The 19,992-nt window shown below is 44.7% G+C and overlaps 2 protein-coding genes and 3 long non-coding RNA genes across 7 annotated transcripts in view; 1 reads left to right on the plus strand and 4 right to left on the minus strand.

Moving 5' to 3' along the window:
• MAPK1 (mitogen-activated protein kinase 1) overlaps window positions 1-1,717 on the minus strand; it is a 35,777-nt gene extending 34,060 nt beyond the window's left edge. Inside the window, exon 1 of the mRNA XM_086761733.1 lies at window positions 1,386-1,717. Within this exon, the coding sequence (XP_086617859.1) occupies window positions 1,386-1,528 (143 nt within the window). The 5' untranslated portion in view covers window positions 1,529-1,717. The remainder of the gene's footprint in view (window positions 1-1,385) is intronic.
• Window positions 1,638-3,562, plus strand: LOC147598591 (uncharacterized). Its single transcript, XR_015260453.1, has 2 exons — window positions 1,638-1,736; window positions 3,221-3,562. It is a non-coding gene; the product is annotated as an uncharacterized LOC147598591 (long non-coding RNA).
• Window positions 3,563-4,380: 818 nt separating this feature from the next.
• LOC147598592 (uncharacterized) lies at window positions 4,381-10,047 on the minus strand. Its single transcript, XR_015260472.1, has 2 exons — window positions 9,990-10,047; window positions 4,381-7,391 (listed from the first exon to the last, which is right to left on the minus strand). It is a non-coding gene; the product is annotated as an uncharacterized LOC147598592 (long non-coding RNA).
• Window position 10,048: 1 nt separating this feature from the next.
• LOC147598593 (uncharacterized) lies at window positions 10,049-14,572 on the minus strand. Its single transcript, XR_015260473.1, has 4 exons — window positions 14,270-14,572; window positions 12,898-13,027; window positions 10,879-10,997; window positions 10,049-10,125 (listed from the first exon to the last, which is right to left on the minus strand). It is a non-coding gene; the product is annotated as an uncharacterized LOC147598593 (long non-coding RNA).
• A 2,967-nt stretch (window positions 14,573-17,539) lies between these two features.
• The window catches only part of PPM1F (protein phosphatase, Mg2+/Mn2+ dependent 1F), a 31,420-nt gene continuing 28,967 nt past the window's right edge, over window positions 17,540-19,992 (minus strand). For 2 of the 3 annotated variants that reach the window (XR_015260399.1, XR_015260397.1), the window contains exons 9-10: window positions 19,582-19,718; window positions 17,540-18,682 (exon numbers count right to left, since the gene is read on the minus strand). The gene's annotated coding sequence lies outside the window, so the exon portion shown is untranslated. The remainder of the gene's footprint in view (window positions 18,683-19,581; window positions 19,719-19,992) is intronic. The other variant, XR_015260398.1, reaches the window with a different exon arrangement.

The raw sequence follows: 19,992 nt of genomic DNA on the forward strand, positions 1-19,992 counted from the left end.
CTCTTTACACCATAAACAGCATCTCTGATTGACATTTTGAAGGCTGTTCCCACAGAAAAAAAAGTGAAAGCCGCCACGCAAAACTTTGTAAGAGAGGCTCATCTCCCGGCTAAGTTCAGGCCTAGATGAAAGCTTCCACCCTGAAATACAGGATGACTTCATCCTAACAGGCCAGCACAACTCAGTGACTGTATGCAAAAATCCATGGCTGTAAAAATCTGTAACATACAGCTGAAGGCTGTGAAGGGCCTTCGCTGAGAAATGCACTAGTTTACAAAAGATTAAGCATCAGAGAGATAAATTAATGCTGATAAAGCTTTCATGAAGTCACAGCCTGCAAACCTCATTTAGTGTCTCTGCCCAAAAAACATGCTGAAGAAACAGAAACAGAATTGGACGAAAGCTGACAAAACAATAATAAAAAAAAAGTTTTTCGTCTGCATCCCTTAAATTATTTCAGAAGGCGATATTTTAACCCTTTTTACTAACAGAAGATAGAACATGAAATCCTAACTAAGGTCACAAGCGTGCCAGATCTATAACCCAGTCACTAGATACACCACCACACCACATCACCCCAGCTCATCCAGACTGCTAAAACAACAGCTAGTTCACATTTCCAGTATGTTGTAGCTCATCCACCTCCCTCTTTAAGACCGATATTAACCGAAGCAAACACATCCGACGGCTTTTCAGCGAGACCCAGTACAACTCTTCGTGATACAAAACAACCGAGAGCCAGAAGGGCGGAGGGGAACTTTCACTCGCGGACAGGTTAATTTCGAGGCCAGCCTGGCTGCTATGCAGCACGGACAGCACGTCCCGAGAAAAGCCGGGCCGGGGCAGCGCCTCGTCGGCACAGATTCGCTTTTTATTTTGTTATCACCGTGACCTCGGGGCCGCGCAGCCAGGTGAGCCCGAGCACGGGCAGACGGGGAGCGCGGAGCTGCCAGAGGGCTTCCCCACCTCTCGCTGTCTGAACGCCTGCCATCGCACCACAGGGACGGAGAGCATAATGAGAGCAGCCAACTCTAGAGGCAGGGAGAAAAAATACGCCGGAAAAATAAGCGCACGGCTGCAAGGAAACGAGACGTTCGGCTGCACCCGTGGATGGAGGAATTTTTTGGGGCGGCAGCGAGGGAGGGGAAGGGTGATACCGGAGGAACGGCCTCGGGAAGGCGAAGGGAAAAGCAGGGCTGAGACGAGCCGGGCGGAGATGCTCGAGCCCCGGCTTCCCCTCCCCCGAGGGCAAGGGCGGGCCGGAGCCCAGGGCCGGGCCCCGGAGAGGCTGCGGCCCGGCAGGGCGGCGGGGAGGGAGGGAGGGAGGGAGGGGGTTGTTGAGGGCAAGGGCGCTGCCCCGGCCGGGCCCAGCAGCCGGCACTCACCACACCATGCCGTAGGCCCCCTCGCCGATGTAGGAGAGGTTGGTGTAGCGGGGCCCCACGTCGAACACTTGGCCCCGCACCATCTCCGGGCCCCCAGCGTTGGCAGAGCCGCCCGCAGCCCCGGCCCCCGACACCGCCGCCATGTTGTCCGTGCCGGGAACCGCGGTGACTGCGTGCGGGGGGGGAGAGGGGGGGGGAAGGGAGGGGACGGAGGCGGGGGGAGGAGGAAGGAGGGGGACGAGGAGAAGGATGCGGGAACGAAGAAGGCGTCTCCTCTCCGCCGCGCACCGGAGCACCGGCCGCTGCCGCCGGCTCCGAGGCCCCGTCAGCGCCGTCACCGCCGCGGCCGCTGTGAGGAGACGCTGCCGGCCGCGCGCGCACCGACAGGGGCGGGGAAGGGGGGGGGGGGGGGGGGGGGGAGAGGAGGGGGCGGAGCCTGGCGCCGAGGGAGCGGCTGGGGGCGGGGCCGGGCGGGACTGGAGGGGGCGGGGCCGCGGGCGGGGCCGGGGACTGCGGTAACCGCAGAGCCGCTGAGGAGGGGGCGCGGCGGGCGGGTCACGTGGTGGGCGTGGCGGCGCTGCAGGCGCGCGGCCGGTCGGCGCCATTAGGGGCGTCAGGTGACGCAGGGCCGGGGGCAGGAAATGGAGCCCGGGCAGGGCCGAGCCGAGCCCGCTGTGGCTGCCGGGGCGGGCCCGGGCGGCGCGGGGCGCCCAGCTTTTCGCCGAGGGGCGCCCGCCCGAAGGAGGCCTCGGGAGCGGGGCCCGCAGGTCCCTGCACCCCGCCCCGGCTCGCTGCCCCTGGTGCCCGGAGCCGCAGAGCCGGGCCGTGCGGGGGGCTGTGCCCGGCAGTGAGTCAGCGGCAGGAAGAGGGCTCCGCTCGGGCTCGGGGCGCCGGGCCGAGCCCTTCTGGGGCTGTGCGCTGTGCCCGCGGCCTGCCGTGCCGTGCCGTGCCGTGCCGTGCCGTGCCGTGCCGTGCCGTGCAGCACACGGGGCTGCAACACGAAACCCGCGTTGCTATAACAAGGGCACGTTTACTTCTGACGTTGCCCAGCTTCAGTGTGTAGTTTTGCAACCTCTACTTAGCATATGGTTTTTGTATAGAATTATATTTTCCTGTTAGTTGTTTCCCATGTAAATAAACTGAAGGCTTTGACCGGGAGGTGAAAACGTAGCTGATGGCTGTTTGTTGCCACGGTTGCCACTTGCAACTGTGTCTTACTTTTTTTCCTGCAAGGCTCAGTTTTCCTAAAATAGCTTTTGCTTGGCTTGGAAATCTGCAAAAAGTTACGCACAAGGATCTTAACTCCACTTCTGAATTTTTTTTTCTGCAATTCTCTGTTGATCTTGACAAATAGTATTAACCCCTGATCTGAAATCCTGCTGCTGCTTGCTGTAACTACTATTGCCACAGCTGCTTGAGGTGTGCTGTATCTTCTCTTCCTTTGAAAACTCATTCAAATACATATCTTTATACATCTTAGAATGCCTGTGTCTCCTCATTTATATCAATCCCAGTCTGTCAGAAGACCTCAATGTAAAATCATCCCATTACCCCTTGACTATGAAGCTTTTTTCTTACAAGTAGTAATTAATTTTGCATTCCTGTGTAACAGTGCTTGGCCAGAAGCTGTTACATGACAGTCCAGTTGCTCGCAGGTTCTCACAGGTTGTATTTTGCCTTCTTCTTTCTTTCAACATTTCTCTCTCAGCTCTCCTCTTTTTATTGACATTTTCACTGTTGACATCTCTGCTGGCAATCCTGCTGCTTCATGTCTGTCTTTGCCTTGAAGGCATCCCTGCCAATGTACTCTCTCTTCCTTCTCCCAACTGCCAGAGGGTCATTTCTGGCATCTCACTTTCTTCTGGCACTACTTGCTGCAAGCCATCATCCTTTGCCACCAGCTGAACAATTGCAGTTTTCCATAGCTGCTCCAAAATGCTGTACAATCTCCTGATTACAACTTACGTCCCCCAAAGCATCAGGCTTGCTGTTTGACCAGAAGTGGAGAGAGAAGAGTTCCTGGTTTCAGTTGCGCGGCCAGTTAGCCAAACCGCAGCTGGAGGCAGACCTACCCAGCGCGGTCTGGGCTTCAGATGCAGCCCCAGCCTAGTTTGAGGGGTGAAAGGTGTCATGGATGACCAACATAATCTAATAAAATCCTCTCTCTATTTAACAGACATTCAACTTGGGGTTTTTATATATTTGAGTGGGATAATGCTTCTGATGTATTTATTTTTACTTGTATATAATGCTTTCCTTTCCGTGATGTGTTATTCTGCACTTTAGAAACACAGCATTATTTTTCTCAGAAATTTTAGACAGCAGTAAATGTGAGGATATGTTTAAATTTTCTGAAACCAAGTAAAATATTATTCAAAAGGTTCTCTTAACTCTAAAAATGAAATTATGCTTACAGTTCTGATTACATACATAAATAAATCTGTCATCAGCAAATGCAAAACAAATTATTATAGAGAATCGAGCTTAAACACAACCTGTCATAGCAAATTCAATTAAAAAGTGGTGCGCATCTAGATTATTTTCTACCTTCACCAGGATGTGTCTAATCAAAAAGGAAACCAACCGGGCAGACCAGGAAATGGTGGAAAGACTGTCAGCTCCTTTGAGCGCTGTGTTCAAATACACGTCTAATCCAATTAGACCCAAGTAAGCGGTCAAAAGGCTGTGGCAGGCTTTCCCAACAGTTTCTTCTGTGACAGAACTTCGTGCATATATTTCAATGAGGCACTGCAGTTACCGAGATAGGCAGACCAGACAGAAGTGTTATCAATTGCTTTTCAACCTATTTAAATATGCTGCCATTACCTGCACTTGATGTTGGGTCTTCTGCCTTAGCAAGGTAACACTAAAGCCTCAATTCTGGAAAGAATGTAAATGTGCTTTAAGAAAATTATTACTCCCATGATCAAAATAAAGGGCGATGTTGGGGGAGAAGAGGTGATAGTTACTAAAAAATGATAGCAGGTAATGAAAAGCAGGAGCAAGTAAAACCTTTTATTTCAAACAGAAATAAAAACACTGTTACAAAGAGTTTGTCGAAACAGAAATGCAGTATCTTCAGTTTGAAAGCTATATTAGGAAACAGCTAAGCTGTACAATCGGTCAGTTTAAATATGCCATGGTTTGGACTATCTCCATCTTCATATCAAGTTCAGGAGTCACATGGATGAGTTCATCCCACAATCAGGGTCTAGAAATTCTCCGTGCTGTTACACATATCTACTGCAACTGTTAACTTTGTGTTCTGTAAATAGGTCTCTTGAAAAATAAATGGCAGACTACGAAAGGCCCTAGGAGTCCTGGAAACAGCATTATCAGGTTTAGGCAAAGGACAAACACTGTGTAGCGGCCTTACAGTGCCACTCTTTATTGGGAGTGGGAGGGATTTCAAATTTTTTTGGCTAATTTAAAACTAAAGCTACATCCCCCAAAATCATCATCATTACATTAGTTGTGTTATTTGCGTGGGGACATAGCTTTCTTGGTAGCTGCTGTAGAAGCATGGCATTTGCAGAGTACCTCAGCGTGACCCTGAACCTCCCCATCATCCCAACAAAATGCAGGCATTAAGGACATAAAGCAACTTTCCCAGCATTATTTTAAAAGACCTCAAGCCTCTGTGCGGGGGTGACGAGAGAGAGAAATAAGACATGTAAGATGTTTTATAAAGATATATTTTAACTTCTAAGGCACTCAGGAACCATGGTGATGAATGTGACACAAACTTAAATTGCTTAGAAGTGAGCTCTGATCCACAGGGAACTATCCTAAGATTCATAAAGAGCATCAGCTGCTAATAACTTCTAGTCAGTACCTACCTGGGCGTGATTTAACCCGCGACATACAGCTGAAATCCCTTGAGAATGATTTTCATTTAAATGTTGACCACTGCTTTGACAGTGTAAAGTGACCTCAGCAAAAATGAGGATCTTGCTGTAATCTTACGCTGTTGGGAAGTTAAAAACAGTCTCACTCAAATTGCTGGGCAACTGATGCCAAAACAAATTTACTTTTTTTCCCCCAGTATTTCCTCTTTTCCCCATTGAGCATTCTGACTGACTTTGCAGGAAGCTTATGGTGCCTTATACACCATGTAATTAGAACTAGTAAACAGATTGCTGTGTTTGCTTTGTGCATGCCAAGGGGAGCACAAAGGGTTATTAATTGCAGAACTGTACTGTCTTGCTCTGGGTATCATTCTATCACTGTCAGATCTGTCACTGTTGTAGGAGATGTATTATCTATCATCTTCTTGTTAGATTTGCTGTTCACAAACATAGTTTGAAAACCCAGCTGCAATTTCAAGTCATTTTTATGTTCCTTAGTTTTGTACAAGTACTTTACAATTATATTCTAGGCATTTTTAAAGGGATCGATTTTACAGCAACCTTAAAAGCTTCTTATATAATTCTAACAATTTTAATTAATATACTGATATTTTGTTGCTGTCTATGTAAAATTAAGTTGCTTTTATTTTTCAACTGCAGTAGCAGCACTATCCAGGCACTGTCCTGCACTTCAGTAATGGAAATTTCCCAACCTCAAAGCACGCTCTGTCTCAGTTAGCCGCAATAAAACTCTGAGTGATTTCAATATTGTTGTGTCCTTTTCTCGTCCTCAGCTATCCGGAGCTTGTATCTTTTCAAAACCAACTACTCGTCATGAGCTTGCTTCATCTTGCCTAAGACTTAAATTTCAGTAAACAAGCTGATAAGAGAATTGAACCACCAGATAAAAAGTTATTTTACAGAACTGACAAAACAGAACATACGTATAGTCAATATTTATGCAAAATGTTACACTGACTTGTGAAGATGCCACTGAAGTCCTGGCCAATAGCCATTGTTTTCTTGTGCCAAGGCTTTATGCACTGGAAGGCTATTAAGTTTTTACAAAAAAAAAAAATTAATCTAGTGCATAATATCAGTCTCTTGATCTCTGCATTTCTGATATATTTGATTGCTGGGCAAATACAAGAAAATAAGAAAAAGGAGATAAGATTTACAAAACCTTACAAGTCTAATGATTTACAGATACTAAAATATGCAGTCTGTTTTCCCCACTTGTTCTTGGTTCAGCTGTAGACAGGACAAGTGATGCCTCCAACCGAGGCAGAAGTCAAAGAACATAGAAACAGGATTATTAGGGTTTTCTGTTGTTGCAGTAACTCCATTTTTAATACTTTTGCTCATAGTTAAAAGTTTAGGGAGCATTTATAATGAAGAGGTTGGCTGTTGTGAGGGCAGAGAAGAAAGGATGATGAAGGAAAGAACAGAAGAGACTGAGGGTGGAGAAGAATGTAAAATAAAAGAAAAATGAAGAGGTAGTAGGAATCAGCTATAGGAGTAGAAGGGTTATAGTTGGAGGGGTGATATCCAGACCCCACTGCATTTGGCTTTGTGCAAGGGAAGCACTTGGCAGACACACAAGTCCCTTCATGGGGAACCAGTCTGGGGAATGATGCCAGACCTTCTAAAAAGAGCTCACCAGGACTTGCTTTCACTGATGTTATTGTCAGCTGGGGTGATGTTCATCACAAATACACATGTAGCTCATGATTTTTTGATGGCACAGGTGTACCTCCTAGTTGCCTGCTGTTACTCTGTTCAGTCTAAATTATGGGCGGTGGCTGGACAGAAACAAGTGATGGGGAGCAGTACACTAACAGGATTCTCGGATTTCACGTGAAAGTCACCAGGGTTCAAAATTCAGCCAGTGGTGATACACCTCCACATGACAAGTGTGTGGCAGCCTTTATGAGCAAGTTGGAGGCCATAGCACATTGATTCTGAATCTGAGCGTCCACATAGGAACTGTCACACTTAGCTTTGCTGCTGCTGGTCTTGGCAGGTAACAAGGAAACAGGGCTGCTTTTCTCCTTTACTGGTCCGATCCTGGCCTTTGGCACTTCCAGCTTTACATCCGAGACACACTTCAAGCATCTGCAGGGAAATCTGCCTCTCTGCTCTGTAAGCTGCACCTGTGCTGCGGGAGGGAGAGGAGGTATCAGTCGCTGTTCCTTGTGCTTTGTTCAATCCACTGACCTGAGAGCCCAAAGAGTCTGTACTGCATATTTTTAATAGCTGTTCTATAAATTACAGACATCAATTTCTACAGTCTGAAACTGATGAATCATCATTCATTTTTAAAACAACCATTTCTTTTTCAGTTTTGTGTATCTATAGCAGATAAGAGCTGTGCGGGCAAGAGAGATTTCCTGCAGGAAGTGATGTCACAGTATTCTGAAGAAAAGAGCCAAGCTGTTGGAATCTGAGTTGCGTTACAGGGGTAATGCAATACCTCTGAGCGCTTCCTGTTTATCATGAGAGATACAGTTCTCACCACATCATAAAACTTTCAAGCATTTGTTAATAAACACTCCTAGAGAAAATATAATATCCAAATATACAACTCCCTGTGGCATCTGTCATTATACACAAAAGAAGGTTTTCATTACATTTATCAGGGGACTGCTTGTGTGACAGAAGCAGATTTTGAGGGCGCCATCCACCTCCTGCTGAAGTCCGTGTGCATCTCTCATTAGGTTATTGGACCCTGGCACATGATTTTTCGTATATGTAAATAGCAAGATGTTTGAATGAGCAAACGTAATTTTTACTTTCAGCATTTGTCATTTTTTTAAACAATGTGGGTATACAGAGAACTAACATCTGCAGAATTACAGCAGGGAGCTGCGTACAAATACGGCAAAAGTAAGATTTGCTCCTAACAGCAGTGATCTGCAAGTGCTGAGGTACCTCATCAAATACAGAAATTGGGCAGCTGTTCCGAGCAGCGCCTTCTTGCTGTGTGGCCTTTCTCACTTGACAGCTTTGTTGCATCAATTAATTTTTCTGGATAAATTAACCTAGCCTGAAAAGGTAGAGCTGGGGAGCAGAAGGGTGCACGTTTTTCAACATCAGCAACCTTGGTGCTGCAATTTGCACCCCCGGCTGATAAGATCTTTGGCAAGGAAATGCAAATTATTGAGACTGATTCAGGATGTTCTTGTGATCATGGCTGGGACTTGGTCTGCAGCGACAGCCACGCGGGGTGGGGGTCAGGGAGGAAATTCAAAGTTTCTGCCAACTCCATAAGGAATAAGCGTTTTGATAGGAACTGTACCACAACAACGCAAAGCCAGGCCCTGTGTCTCATACAGCTTCACCACTGAAGGAGGCTTGTTAAGTCAGAGCAAATATAAGGCTTATCTGTTTGTTCACGCTTTCTGGGACAAATGGGAGCATCTGAACCACAGCTTCATGTGGTGGGTAATGACCGTATACAATTTTTACTTCTTTAAAAGGCTATAACATTTTGAACTCTGCCACATAGACTGTTACCTGTTAGACCAGGGGAAAGACTGAAGCTCAGAAAGCTGTTCTGTCTAGCCACCAGCACCAGATCTAGCAAAATTGAATTAATAATTAAGACATTTGTAGCTTTTTTTGATTTTAAAAATTTTAACAATGGGAAAACTATCTGTCTCACATGACCCTCATCTTACCTGACACGTGGTGGTTATTAGTCCAGAGATGCAGAGCCGCATGATAAGAGATGCCTTTTATAAGTGCAATACATCTGTTGTAATCAAGCACTGCATTTATCTTACTGCATTACTGAGCCTCTGGGTTTTGTACAAGTGACACAAAATTGTTGTGAGGATCTATCAGCATCCTGCATCTCAACTAACTTTTCGATGTGATGTCTCATTTCCCACTAACGCTGAAAGAACTGAACTGAATCCCTGGAAATCCTGAGAGAAAGACCACCAACAATGAAAAGTATTTTTCACTATTACAAAAAAAAAAAGGCTGCTTTAAAAAATACAAGCAAACAAACAAAAAGAGCAAGAGAGAGAACTCCACTCTTTTTGAAGGATATGGCAAACTCTCTGTAGGATGATGCTCTGCATGCGATTTTACGGGTGCCATTAATGGCAGCAGGGTAAGATTAAGTGATTATGCTCTGCCAAGCAGTACGTGTGGGGGAGCAGACAGCAGATGTCCAGCCACTTAGGCCTAGGCCTTGCGCACCAGGCTGTGGTATGGAAATCTGTGTGGATATTTAATTGTTATTCAACTACAAGTTGCCTGGATTGATGAGTCTGGGAAGTGCATATGCTACAGTGAGAAATGAGTGTTTATTAGCACGGTAGCTGTGCTGGCCTTTCCTGCAGAGAGGCAAAGTACCCCGGTCTATAGAAAATGGATTAAAAGGGGGCACCGTACCACTCTCATGTCCCATTTACCTTTGTGAAGTGCAGCTGGATAAATGCCAATAAATGGATCTATTTCCATCATGAACTCTGAACAGCTTTTACGGCTGCTTGTCACAGATAATAAAAATGCAGCAGCTGTCCTCTTATCAAATCCCAGTTTGCAGAAATGTGTACCTAAATAAGGGACATAAACAGGACTCTTGCTTCAGAGATAGCTACAAGGATAGAGGAGAATAAACCCTTTAATGGCTAGATGAGGAAGATGCCTTTCAAGCACTTTTCCGGTGCCTATTGCAGCAGCTTTCTGTGGTCACTCTGAATATGTCCTCCTCCCTCCCTGGTTCCTCTTCCACCACTCTTACCCATGACAACATTCTCCTGGCCTTCTGCAGTCCTGTTCACTCCTTTCTCTGCCGTGTGCGTCACCTCTCTTCATCTATCCAGTCAGCTTCCCTGATCAGGCCCTGTTCATCTTGTGCCGTTTGAGGGAAGCACCACCTGGGAGGTGAAGTGGGAGGTTAGGCGTAGAATAGCAGCGAGGCATCCCCTAGCACACCCCAAATCTGCAGCAAAAATCTGACATCCGTACTTCTCCCACTCATTGCGGTTCCAGTCTCCATTCTCACCGTGTCCAACTCTCCTCCTTTCCTGGTCTGATATACTTCAAACTGAATTAATTTTCTTACAGTTTGTTGAGCTGCGTGTGCTCATCAAAGGGCCAGACAAGCACCAGACCTGTGCAAAGAAAGCAGTAGGGCTGGGAGCAGAAGTGTCCTTTCTCATACCAGCAGACCGTCAGATTTGGCTCAGCTGCCATGTGATACCACTCCCTAGGACTAGTTCCATCCGTGAAACAGGGAGGTCTGACTACGCTGCTGAGAAGCCTTCAGACACTTCTTTTGCCTTTGCCTTCCTGTGCTGTACTTTTCTCTGTTCTTGAAAAGTGCAGGAAAAAATAATCATAGTGATTCCCTTACCACCTCCTTTCTGCTTGTCCTCTTCCTCTCCTGTTTCTGCCATCTACCCTTCCCAAAATCTCTCTCCTGTAATTCCCTGTGCTCCTGGTGGCCTTGTCCTCCCCTCTCACAAGCAGCTGTTGACCTATAGGAACGCCCTCCTGATCCAGGATCTTTTTCCTCACAAACACACTGCACAAGCAAGACAGACAAACACAGGCCTCCTTTCTCAGGACAAGAGTTAAAAAAAAAAAAAAAGGTATTACACAATCCACAAGACATGCGCGTTACTCACCAAAACAATCATGGGTATCCTATTTCTGCAGCCCTGCCTCTCAGTGCTTGTTTCTTTCCCGTACTGTACGGATGTACTGGGGCCAGCACCCAACAACTGCCTGGGTATAAACCCAAAGCCTGGAAGGGAGGGGACGTTCTTGTACAGCTATAACAACGATTGGGGCAGTCCCACTGTGAAGGACAGAAGTATCTTGCTGTGTTTGTTTTGTGATGTGGTCATTTACACTGTTGAATTAATAAAAATAACAAGATCGAAGCTTTCCAAATGGAATCCACTGCTGACTGTTGTTCATTGCGCTATTCTTATTCCACATACGTTAGGAAGTGCGCATTATCTGATAAATCAAGAATAAGGAACAAATAAATGCTTTTATATTGTAAGGAAAAAAAAACCCTTTCTAGAAATACTGCAGAAACATTCACATCCTCTATTTCTGTCTTTTATAAAAGGCAGGCTGTGTCTTGTTATCATCAAGAAAAAAGTAAACAAACATAATTTAATCAGTTCTGTCTTTCATTGATTTGCATCAGCAAGAATAAAAGACAAAGGCAGAATGGAAAACAGCAGCTTTGTGCTAAAAGTTTGAATGCACAAAATACTTCTTTCTCCAGCTGTCAAACATTAAAAAACCCTATGCATACCAGTAATGATAAAAGCGTCAAACAGCTGACCACAACGGCAATCACAATGCTTCATTAAAAGCTCTAAAGCAGAGAAGAAAAGCTTCCAGCCATTTGTTGAACAGAACTAAATGCTAAGATACTTTTAAAAAGTGTCAGAAGATGCTTTCATCTCGTTCAGTCAGTCAGATAAACATCTCCTTGCCTATTTCAGCCGGCCTGGGGGCTTGCAGGGATTCCGCAGTAACAGCTGTATGTGCCATTTGCCTTCCTGAGACCCGGGCATCTCTTGGTGAACCAGAAAAGCTTAACGTCCTTTCCAGCGACCAGGCCTTCATTCCATATGGAGCAGGGCTATAATCAGTAATTTTGTATTTACATATCTAATTATGTATTATTTGGAGAACCTAACCTATTTGTTCAGCTGACAGGCGATGTTGTGATAAGGAATTACAGCAGACAGGATATTTATAGACCCTTTATCTCCACGTACAATCAGAACTAAAATGTCAAACAATACCCCGAATGAAGGGTTGTTTCAGTTCAACTTTTCTCCATTGTTGCTTTTCCCTTTTTTATTTTTTTTTCTCCCTCTGTCTGGTTACTGCCTAAAACTTGGCAGTGAGAGGAAAAGGGGAATGTGACTCACACTGACAACTTCATTTGCTGTAAGAGACCTCAGTAATTGCTCTAACCCACTTAGAGAAAAGCTATCCCTCCTCTTTCTCTCTTCCTCCACCCTTAGAGAGACAGAGGCCGTGTTTGTAACAGGAGCAGCCCAGCTGATCTCAGAGGTCATGCTATCACTTATGAAGTAACCAGGCCTCTTTCTTTTCACTTTTCTTCTTCTGGATCTAAGTTAACCCCTCGCAAGAGCTTAAAGCAGCTTCAGTTTAAGGGGCAGCTTCCTGCCACGGATTTCTCATGAACCTAGTGACAGGAGCCTCCAAAGGACTCACGGCTCGAATGCGGCAGGGTTGGAGTGGCTGCTCCCATGGCACGCACCAGCTTGGCAGCCAGCGCCGCAGCTCCAGGATAAAGCTACCGAGGAGTCGAACAATTGTCGCCTTTTCCTTTTCTTGTGGGATGGGGGCAGGGGACGGTAAATAGGAAAAGGAGAAGAATCAGCACAGATGCCTATGCAGCACTCTACCAAAATATATTTTCATTTTAAATTACATGATCAACATAATGAGAGTGGCATGCGTAGTGAGGGGGCGGAACAGATGGCAAAGACTTAGTTTTCAGCAAGACGTTAATTAACAACAACTCTGGTTTCTGCTAGAAAAGGAGGCTTGTTCTGCTCTAGCAGGGTTAAGACCGGTGCTTACTACATAGGACAAAACTCGGTTTCCAAACACAGAATTGTGAACTTTGTATATTTTTTTTTCCTTACATCTCTGTTGAAATTTCCAGGACACTGTAAAACACAGCAACATTCTACATGCACAGCCTTATTAAAAACCAACACCAGTTTGGGTCCTAGGAGCAGCTTGGGATTCTCCTTGCAAACATTTTTGAGTGCTCTGTGGACATACAAACACAATGAGGAAAGGGAAGAAGAGTTACTACGATTAAGTGAGAGCGCTTTGTGCAACTTAAACTGCAGGCGAGGCTTGTGTGATACGCAGCAGCTTCACAGAGATATGGTTAAAGCTTTCTTAGATGCTCTACATGAAGTTCTCTCCCCTCTTTCCTCTGTTCCACACACTCAGACTCAACATTTTCAGCACACTGATGCAGCTGAGTTGGAAAGAGCTATCCCAAGGGGGACCAAAGCAGAAAGTAGCCATGAAAGATATTTATTAAAACCACAGGCAGAGAATACATCACCCAGACACAATGAAAAGGGAAATAGTACATGCAGCCGAAAAGTCTAGCCTCTATTTTTCGTCTGATAAGCTGGCTGGACAGCCAGGCACGCTGAACAGCCCACAAACCTCCAGCTCTTCCCTCCCTGTGCTGCCAGGTGACACGAGATTGCTTTTTCCTGCTTTGCATTCACCATCAGAGGATCTCCAGAGTCACACGCCCAGGTCCTGCAGAGGCCTGTGGGCCACATTCCTCTGGGGATTACATCCATCCCCAGCAGGAGAGAGGGAAGAGCAACGCAGGCCAAAAGGGATGGGCAAGCAGCAGTGGGGAGGGAGGAGCGGGGGGAAGGAGCCTGCGGTAGATAACACCAGGATGAACATAGGCAGGAGCTGGAGGACAGGACTGCAGGAGAGAGAGGGGGGAAGCAGTCGTATGCTATAATAATATTATATAAAATAGGACAACAGGGCTTCTAGATTCATCCGCTGTGGAGCTTGGAAATGAACCCATTATTCCCACGTCTCAACACTCATCCCTGTGCTGCCAGCAAATATCTAACAGCTGACAAGAAACATCTCTGCCCATTCCAGTGACGTGCACATCTAGAAAGGATGCTTTGCCATTACTCCCACTTACTCCGTGCAGGCAGTAGATGGTTGTGGGTCTGTGCTGTAAGCTCAAAATCATGCCTGTACCTATTACGCAGGGGGAGGGAATGATATGACTGCAGACGATTTTTTATTTTCTTTCAATGTGTGTGTTGAAAACATAGTTGAGTTAAAAATTACATTACCAAGCATGTTGCAGTTATGAAGTCCAACACTAAAAAAAAAAATGAGTATGTGCCCGAAGTAAGAATGTCTGCTCCACCTGTCAGGTCAGGCTCCCATGCCACAATTGCTCTCAGCCGTAAGAAGGTGCATCCTGACATCATTACACTGAGCATAACTAACCTGCAGAATTGTACACGATTTGGGCCTCCATCAGTTTATGTTGAGTTAAACCAGAAATGGGCCACAGAGAAGAACTCAGTATCTTGCATACATCAGATGGCAGAGATTCTTTGCAGGAGGATTTTCAGGAGAAGTGCCAGATATCACTGAAACTGTGCTTAGGAGGTGCAAAGTAGAGGAAAGAAAAGAACACAAAAAAAATTATATTCTGCTTAGCCTGTCCTCCTTTCCCAGGGGTTAAGAGGGAGATATGAGAATCAACAGAACTGCATTTGTACTTACGGCTACTTTTTTGGGGAGAAGAGAAAGGTGATTAAAAATCCTTTGCAGATACTACCTTTAAAAAATAAAATCAACATAACAAGTTAACTCTTCAAGCAAAACCAAAAAGAAAAGCGACCAACAGATGCACAGACAAGCACTGACTTCAGTGGAGCTGCAAGGCTGAATTTGGCTTGAATTCTGTGAAGTACTTTCAAAGCAGGAGCATACTGCATACAAATGAGCGTTAAATCATTTGCATCATTAAGAGAGCTCTGAGCAGCTCATCTGGACTTTGAAAAAAGCTAAAGCAAATGTACATTGTTTGAATACCATTAGGGACAGTCATTAACTAGCATTAAGACATCTACAGTATAGACACTTAGTGCTGTCATAAGAGACCCATCCTCCTTCCCAGGTTATTTTCTTTATTGATTTGTAGAATTTCTTACACACAAGCTTTAGTGTGCCACCAAGCTCAGCAATTCATGTAGGAATACCCATTAAAGAACTATACAATTACTTCTGGTTTTATATCGCATCTTTTAATTTTGGTTTTATAGAAACGTAGTCCTGCTTGTTCAGTGTAGAACAGTGTTCAGTTCATAGACAATTTAAACACTGATGTATATCAAAGAAACAAAGACACAATTAGGTAAATGGATTTATCCATGGTGACACAGAAGGACGCAGTGTAACAGAAACAGGCTAAAGGGTCTGGATGCCCTGGTTTAGCCATTTCACTCGATCAGCTCTAAGCAGAGCTGCTGTAGGACTAGGATAAACTACGGCCTTATCCCATATCTCAAATGCTTGAAAACGTGTTTCAGAAGTAGCAGGGACGGTACAGAGCAGGTCATGTGAAGAAGGCAGGTTGTGCAAAGAATCAGAGGTACAATATAGTTTAATATGCTTGAAGGTATTCGAGTGGCAGAGCTGCAGGAGTTGATGAGTGATGGAATAGTGAGAGCTAAATCTGTGCAGCAAAGTGCACAGAGGGAGGCAGGGGCAGGCAACAGCCTACAGGCAGTTGAAAGGGAGCTGGAAGGAATCTTTAATGAAGGCAGAAATCGTTCTGGGTGACTCAGAATATTGGTATTCACAAAGAGAATTGAGAACAGGCAAAAATAAATAAAGCTGAAAGCAAAACCCAAAGGCCAAATCCCTCTCAATAGCCAGAACACTGATATAATCTGAGCAACCAAACAACAGGTCCTTGTGAAAACCTCTCTCCAGCTACTTCCTGCACAGCAGCCTCTCCTCGGGGCTGGCGATGGCTGCAAGCAGCTCCCGCTGCCCAAGCCAGAGCGCTTTGCAGGCTCTCTTGTACCGACACCATTTTACTGCAAAACACAGCCCCGGTGGTCTCCCCTCCACACCCTCAGCCCTTGGCTGCCCCGTGACATCTCAACTAGCGCATTGTGTAACTTCACAAACTTCCCTTGAGCCCCGGAGCTGCTCAGCTGAGCTTTCATTAGCTGCCAGCTTTTGTACATGTCACAGGCACACACATCGGTCACTGGCAGATTCCAAGTCACAGTAGTTTCATTTATCAGTGGGTTCAGGCTAGCCAATTTGCGGATCCTGCTGCCATCAGCCCAAAATGTATGCAGGCAGCATTTAACTAAAAACCCAGCTTCTACAAGTGAGACTGAAAACCAGGTTACTTTCAGGCTTTTTATGCGTGTGATGACTTTTTGCCTTTCTTTTTTAATTTTTCATTAAAGAGTAGCGAAGGAAGTTACAGTTACAGATATTGGAACTGAGGTCAGTACCGCTGAAGAACAGGAAAGACTTCCTGACAGGGAGATCTATTAGTCAATGGAGCGGTCTCCCAAAGGAGGTGATGGGAGCACAAGAAGTGCTTTAGCAGAGCCAATATTAAGTGCTCCGAGTGATGCAGCCAACTCCCGAGGATTGCCATGAGACAATGCAGGATGCCTGCCATTAGCTTGCTAATGCACATCCTGGCTTGGCCGCTTGCTATTTGGGAATAGCTCATTGACTTAAAATCTCATTAACAAGAAAATATTAGAAGACAATTTGCTAATGGTAGGGGCAGGCCTTTGCAATATATCTTCCCATTACAGTAAGGGGAAGAAATGAAGAGTTTTCATTAGTATTTGTATTGGGATTTATTCATTAACCTTTCCTTAAACTACTTCAAAGTAAAAAATACTGAATTGCTTGCATATCATCTCTATCTCTTTTCCCTGCAGAAAACAGCCACTTTCCAACCTCTTGCTATCATTACCAAATACACACAAAAGTAAAACGCACCAGTTACAAAGGGACTTGAGACCGAGAATACGGATCCATAATTTCTTTACCTTAGAAAGCAGACAAAACCAAGACACAAATTGAGATGCTAAAATGCTTATAAATATTTTCAGGAGAAAGAACATAATGGGCAGGAAAAAAATTAAACTGTTTTTCAAAGGCTTTAATGTCAGTCCAAAACCAAGCACTTGAAATGCTTTCCTTATAATCCTCTGGTGCGTATACACTGCACTGTGTCGCAGGAACATCGTTTCAGTGGTTCACCAGTAACTGCCAAACACCCTGTAATTAGACTTTAAAAGTAACCTTAATACTGAACGTCTAGGGTTTGATGTTTACGGTAGTATCCGGCGATCAGCTTTAGATCTGTAATAAGAGAAAGGTCTGCCCGTTTAGGATTTGATAGTTCTAACATTTTGAAGAGATGAAAATCCACTGAAGGGTGGGACAACAGAGGGAGAGAGGATTACTTTTTGTTTTTAAAAGCAGACTCACCCATGCAACAACAAAGCCTACCTACACTGCTGAATTTGACCTTTGCCTCAAATGCAACGTTTCATTTCTTCAAAGATAAGAGACTTCAGGTGCTGATATGATAGAAAGGGAGAATTGGCAGGGTTATTTCAGCATCTAATTCATTCTCCCATCTCGAGTCCCTCACTAGCAGGGGTTCAAGAGGAGCAGCTGTGGTCCAGGGAGTCTTTTGAGAGCCAGCACTAAGGACACGGTACCTTTAAAGATCGATGACATTTGGCCAGTTAAGTCTGTCAGGGAAAACTCTTGACATGCGTCCATGCTTCACCCCATGCCGGTCACTCCAGCTGCTGGAACAGTTGTGTGGAACTAGCTGCATCAACACAAAGCAATTGGGTGAAATATCTGATGTCAGTGGCCCAACTCCTGTTACCTACGCCTGTCTGTAACCCAACAATTAGATCCATCGTTAGCAGCTTGGCTTAATTATAACTTAGAACTTTTTCAAGCATAGACTTTGCACAAGATTTTAAATGACTATAATTAATTATACAGAAAGCCTGAAGTGTCTTCTGTTCCATTGTTAAATTTTCTTTCCTTTCCCTACGCTGACACCAGAACTTGGTTTTGTAAAGGCACTGGGCTGTGGACTGAAAAAGAGGTATCTTTTATAGCCTGAGAAACACACAGAGAAATACCTTTTATGTCTTATATATAGAGAAACAAGGCCTAACTTTTTTTTAACCTTGACTAGGAGATGCAAAAAGGAATATTATGTTAACTTACACTTGTTTAGTCCCACTCTTTACATGGATTACGTCTTTCCTGCCTGCCATGTAAAAGCCTTTTTGCACTCTCCCCACATTGCTGTTGGCCGTTATCACAGGTCTGGTGTCGGACAGCTGTACCCCAGCCGGAACCAGCTACTTGAAATTTAACCAGTAAAAAGCAAAATACAGAATTAGCGCCAGAAACACTGCAACTTCTTAAAAGAGACAGGGAAGGAAGGAAGGAAGGTATTTTCATGCAAAGAAACTTTTCCAACTCAGCTTTCCAGTGCCTATCTGCGAGACGAAGCTATTATGGGAATGACACAGCGTGTCACCCTGCGTGGCGATGGCAGCATCCCGCATCTTCTCTCGTTGTTTTTGTTTGCTTCGGCCGGAGGAAAGAGGGAAAGAGGGAGCCCTCTAGGGGTGGGAACGCAAAGCCCTGAGGGAGCGTTCAGGCACCTGCAGAACGATTTGCTTTTCGGTACCCAGACCCTCCTGCCTCACCTGGAGATGGGAGCGGGTTCCTGTCCTGGGCAAGGACTCAGAGGCCGCAGGTCTACACAGAAAAATCAGGGTGGGTAGGAGGAGGTCACAGGCTCTTCCCTAGAAGTGTTTACTCTGCAGCCTAGAATATGAGAAGGAAGTATATTTTCTACCATTTGTGCAATCTTTTTAAGGGAAAACGGAACATCACCAGGCGGCAGACCGAAGTACCGTAGCTAGCCTGGCCCACCACAACATAGCTAGGATTTTTTCTTTTAGGCTATGCAAAAGAAATTTTTTTTTTTTTTTTGCCTTACTATATGCCTCAAGCATACAGTGAACTCCTGTATAAAATGAGCAGGTTTATGTTTGTCAAGGCATGTTCAAAATATTTCTGTCCAAAAGCTACTTCTATTTGAAGGCTAGATAACAGCTGCACCATTTAAACATTTAAATATTTTCTCATTCTAATGAGAACTTAAGAGATTCCTTCCAAACAGCTCAACATAACAACATGAAAATGTGGCAAACCCAAACTTCAAAACATTTTAACTTCAGTAAAAAAAAACAAAACAAAAAAAAACCACCAACCAAAAAACAAACCAAAACACAAGTATCAAAAAGAAGATATTAAGAATTACTCATAGTGTAACAGGTAACAGATTTTGTTAGATATCCAAAACAGAAAAGTTCAAGAACAGCTTAACACTTTGAAAAAAACAAGATTTTTTTTATATAAGGGATGTTGACTGTAAGACCTCTGCACAGTTACATATGCAGAACTGCATTACCAGTTTGGTGAAACAGGTAAATACCCATTGCAGTCTCTATACATAATTTACAAGCAACTTTCTGCATGGCACACTCAAGATTATGCTTGATTTCTTTTAAAAAAAAAAAACAAAACATAAAAGCCCATAACCTACATTTGTGCTATTGAATAGCAAACTTGATCTAGGTGCAGAAAATGTTTTGTCTGGCCCTCACCAAAGAGCAGACATGTGAGCCCTGCATTGCTAGAGGAGAGCCCATATTTCTTACAGTTCTCCTAGTCTCTGAAGAAGCACTTCTGCTCACTCCATTTCCCAGGAGAAGAGGACAGGCATTTCCAGGCTGATCTGGTAGAGCTGAAGAATTAATTTCTGCATAGCAACCCTCCGTGAAGTTTCCTAGAGAACCTGGATGAAACCAGCAAATACTAGTCAAGGTAAACGAAACAGCTCTACAACAATTAAATAGTCCTCATTTGTGTTGTAACAGTCACTAATTCAGGCGGAAACAGAAACACTTGCCTCATCACCACTTATTTCATTCTTTTCTACAGTCTAGGAAGTGAGTGGCTACATATTTTATAGCACATTGTCTGCAAAGAAACATACATTAAATGGAGGTGGTTAAACAGGACATGAAGATTTGTTATTGCTTGCTCAAGCAATTGAGGTAGATAATGCT

This window comes from Chlamydotis macqueenii, chromosome 17, assembly GCF_036417535.1.
Source record: "Chlamydotis macqueenii isolate bChlMac1 chromosome 17, bChlMac1.mat, whole genome shotgun sequence".
Classification (NCBI taxonomy): Eukaryota; Metazoa; Chordata; class Aves; order Otidiformes; family Otididae; genus Chlamydotis; species Chlamydotis macqueenii.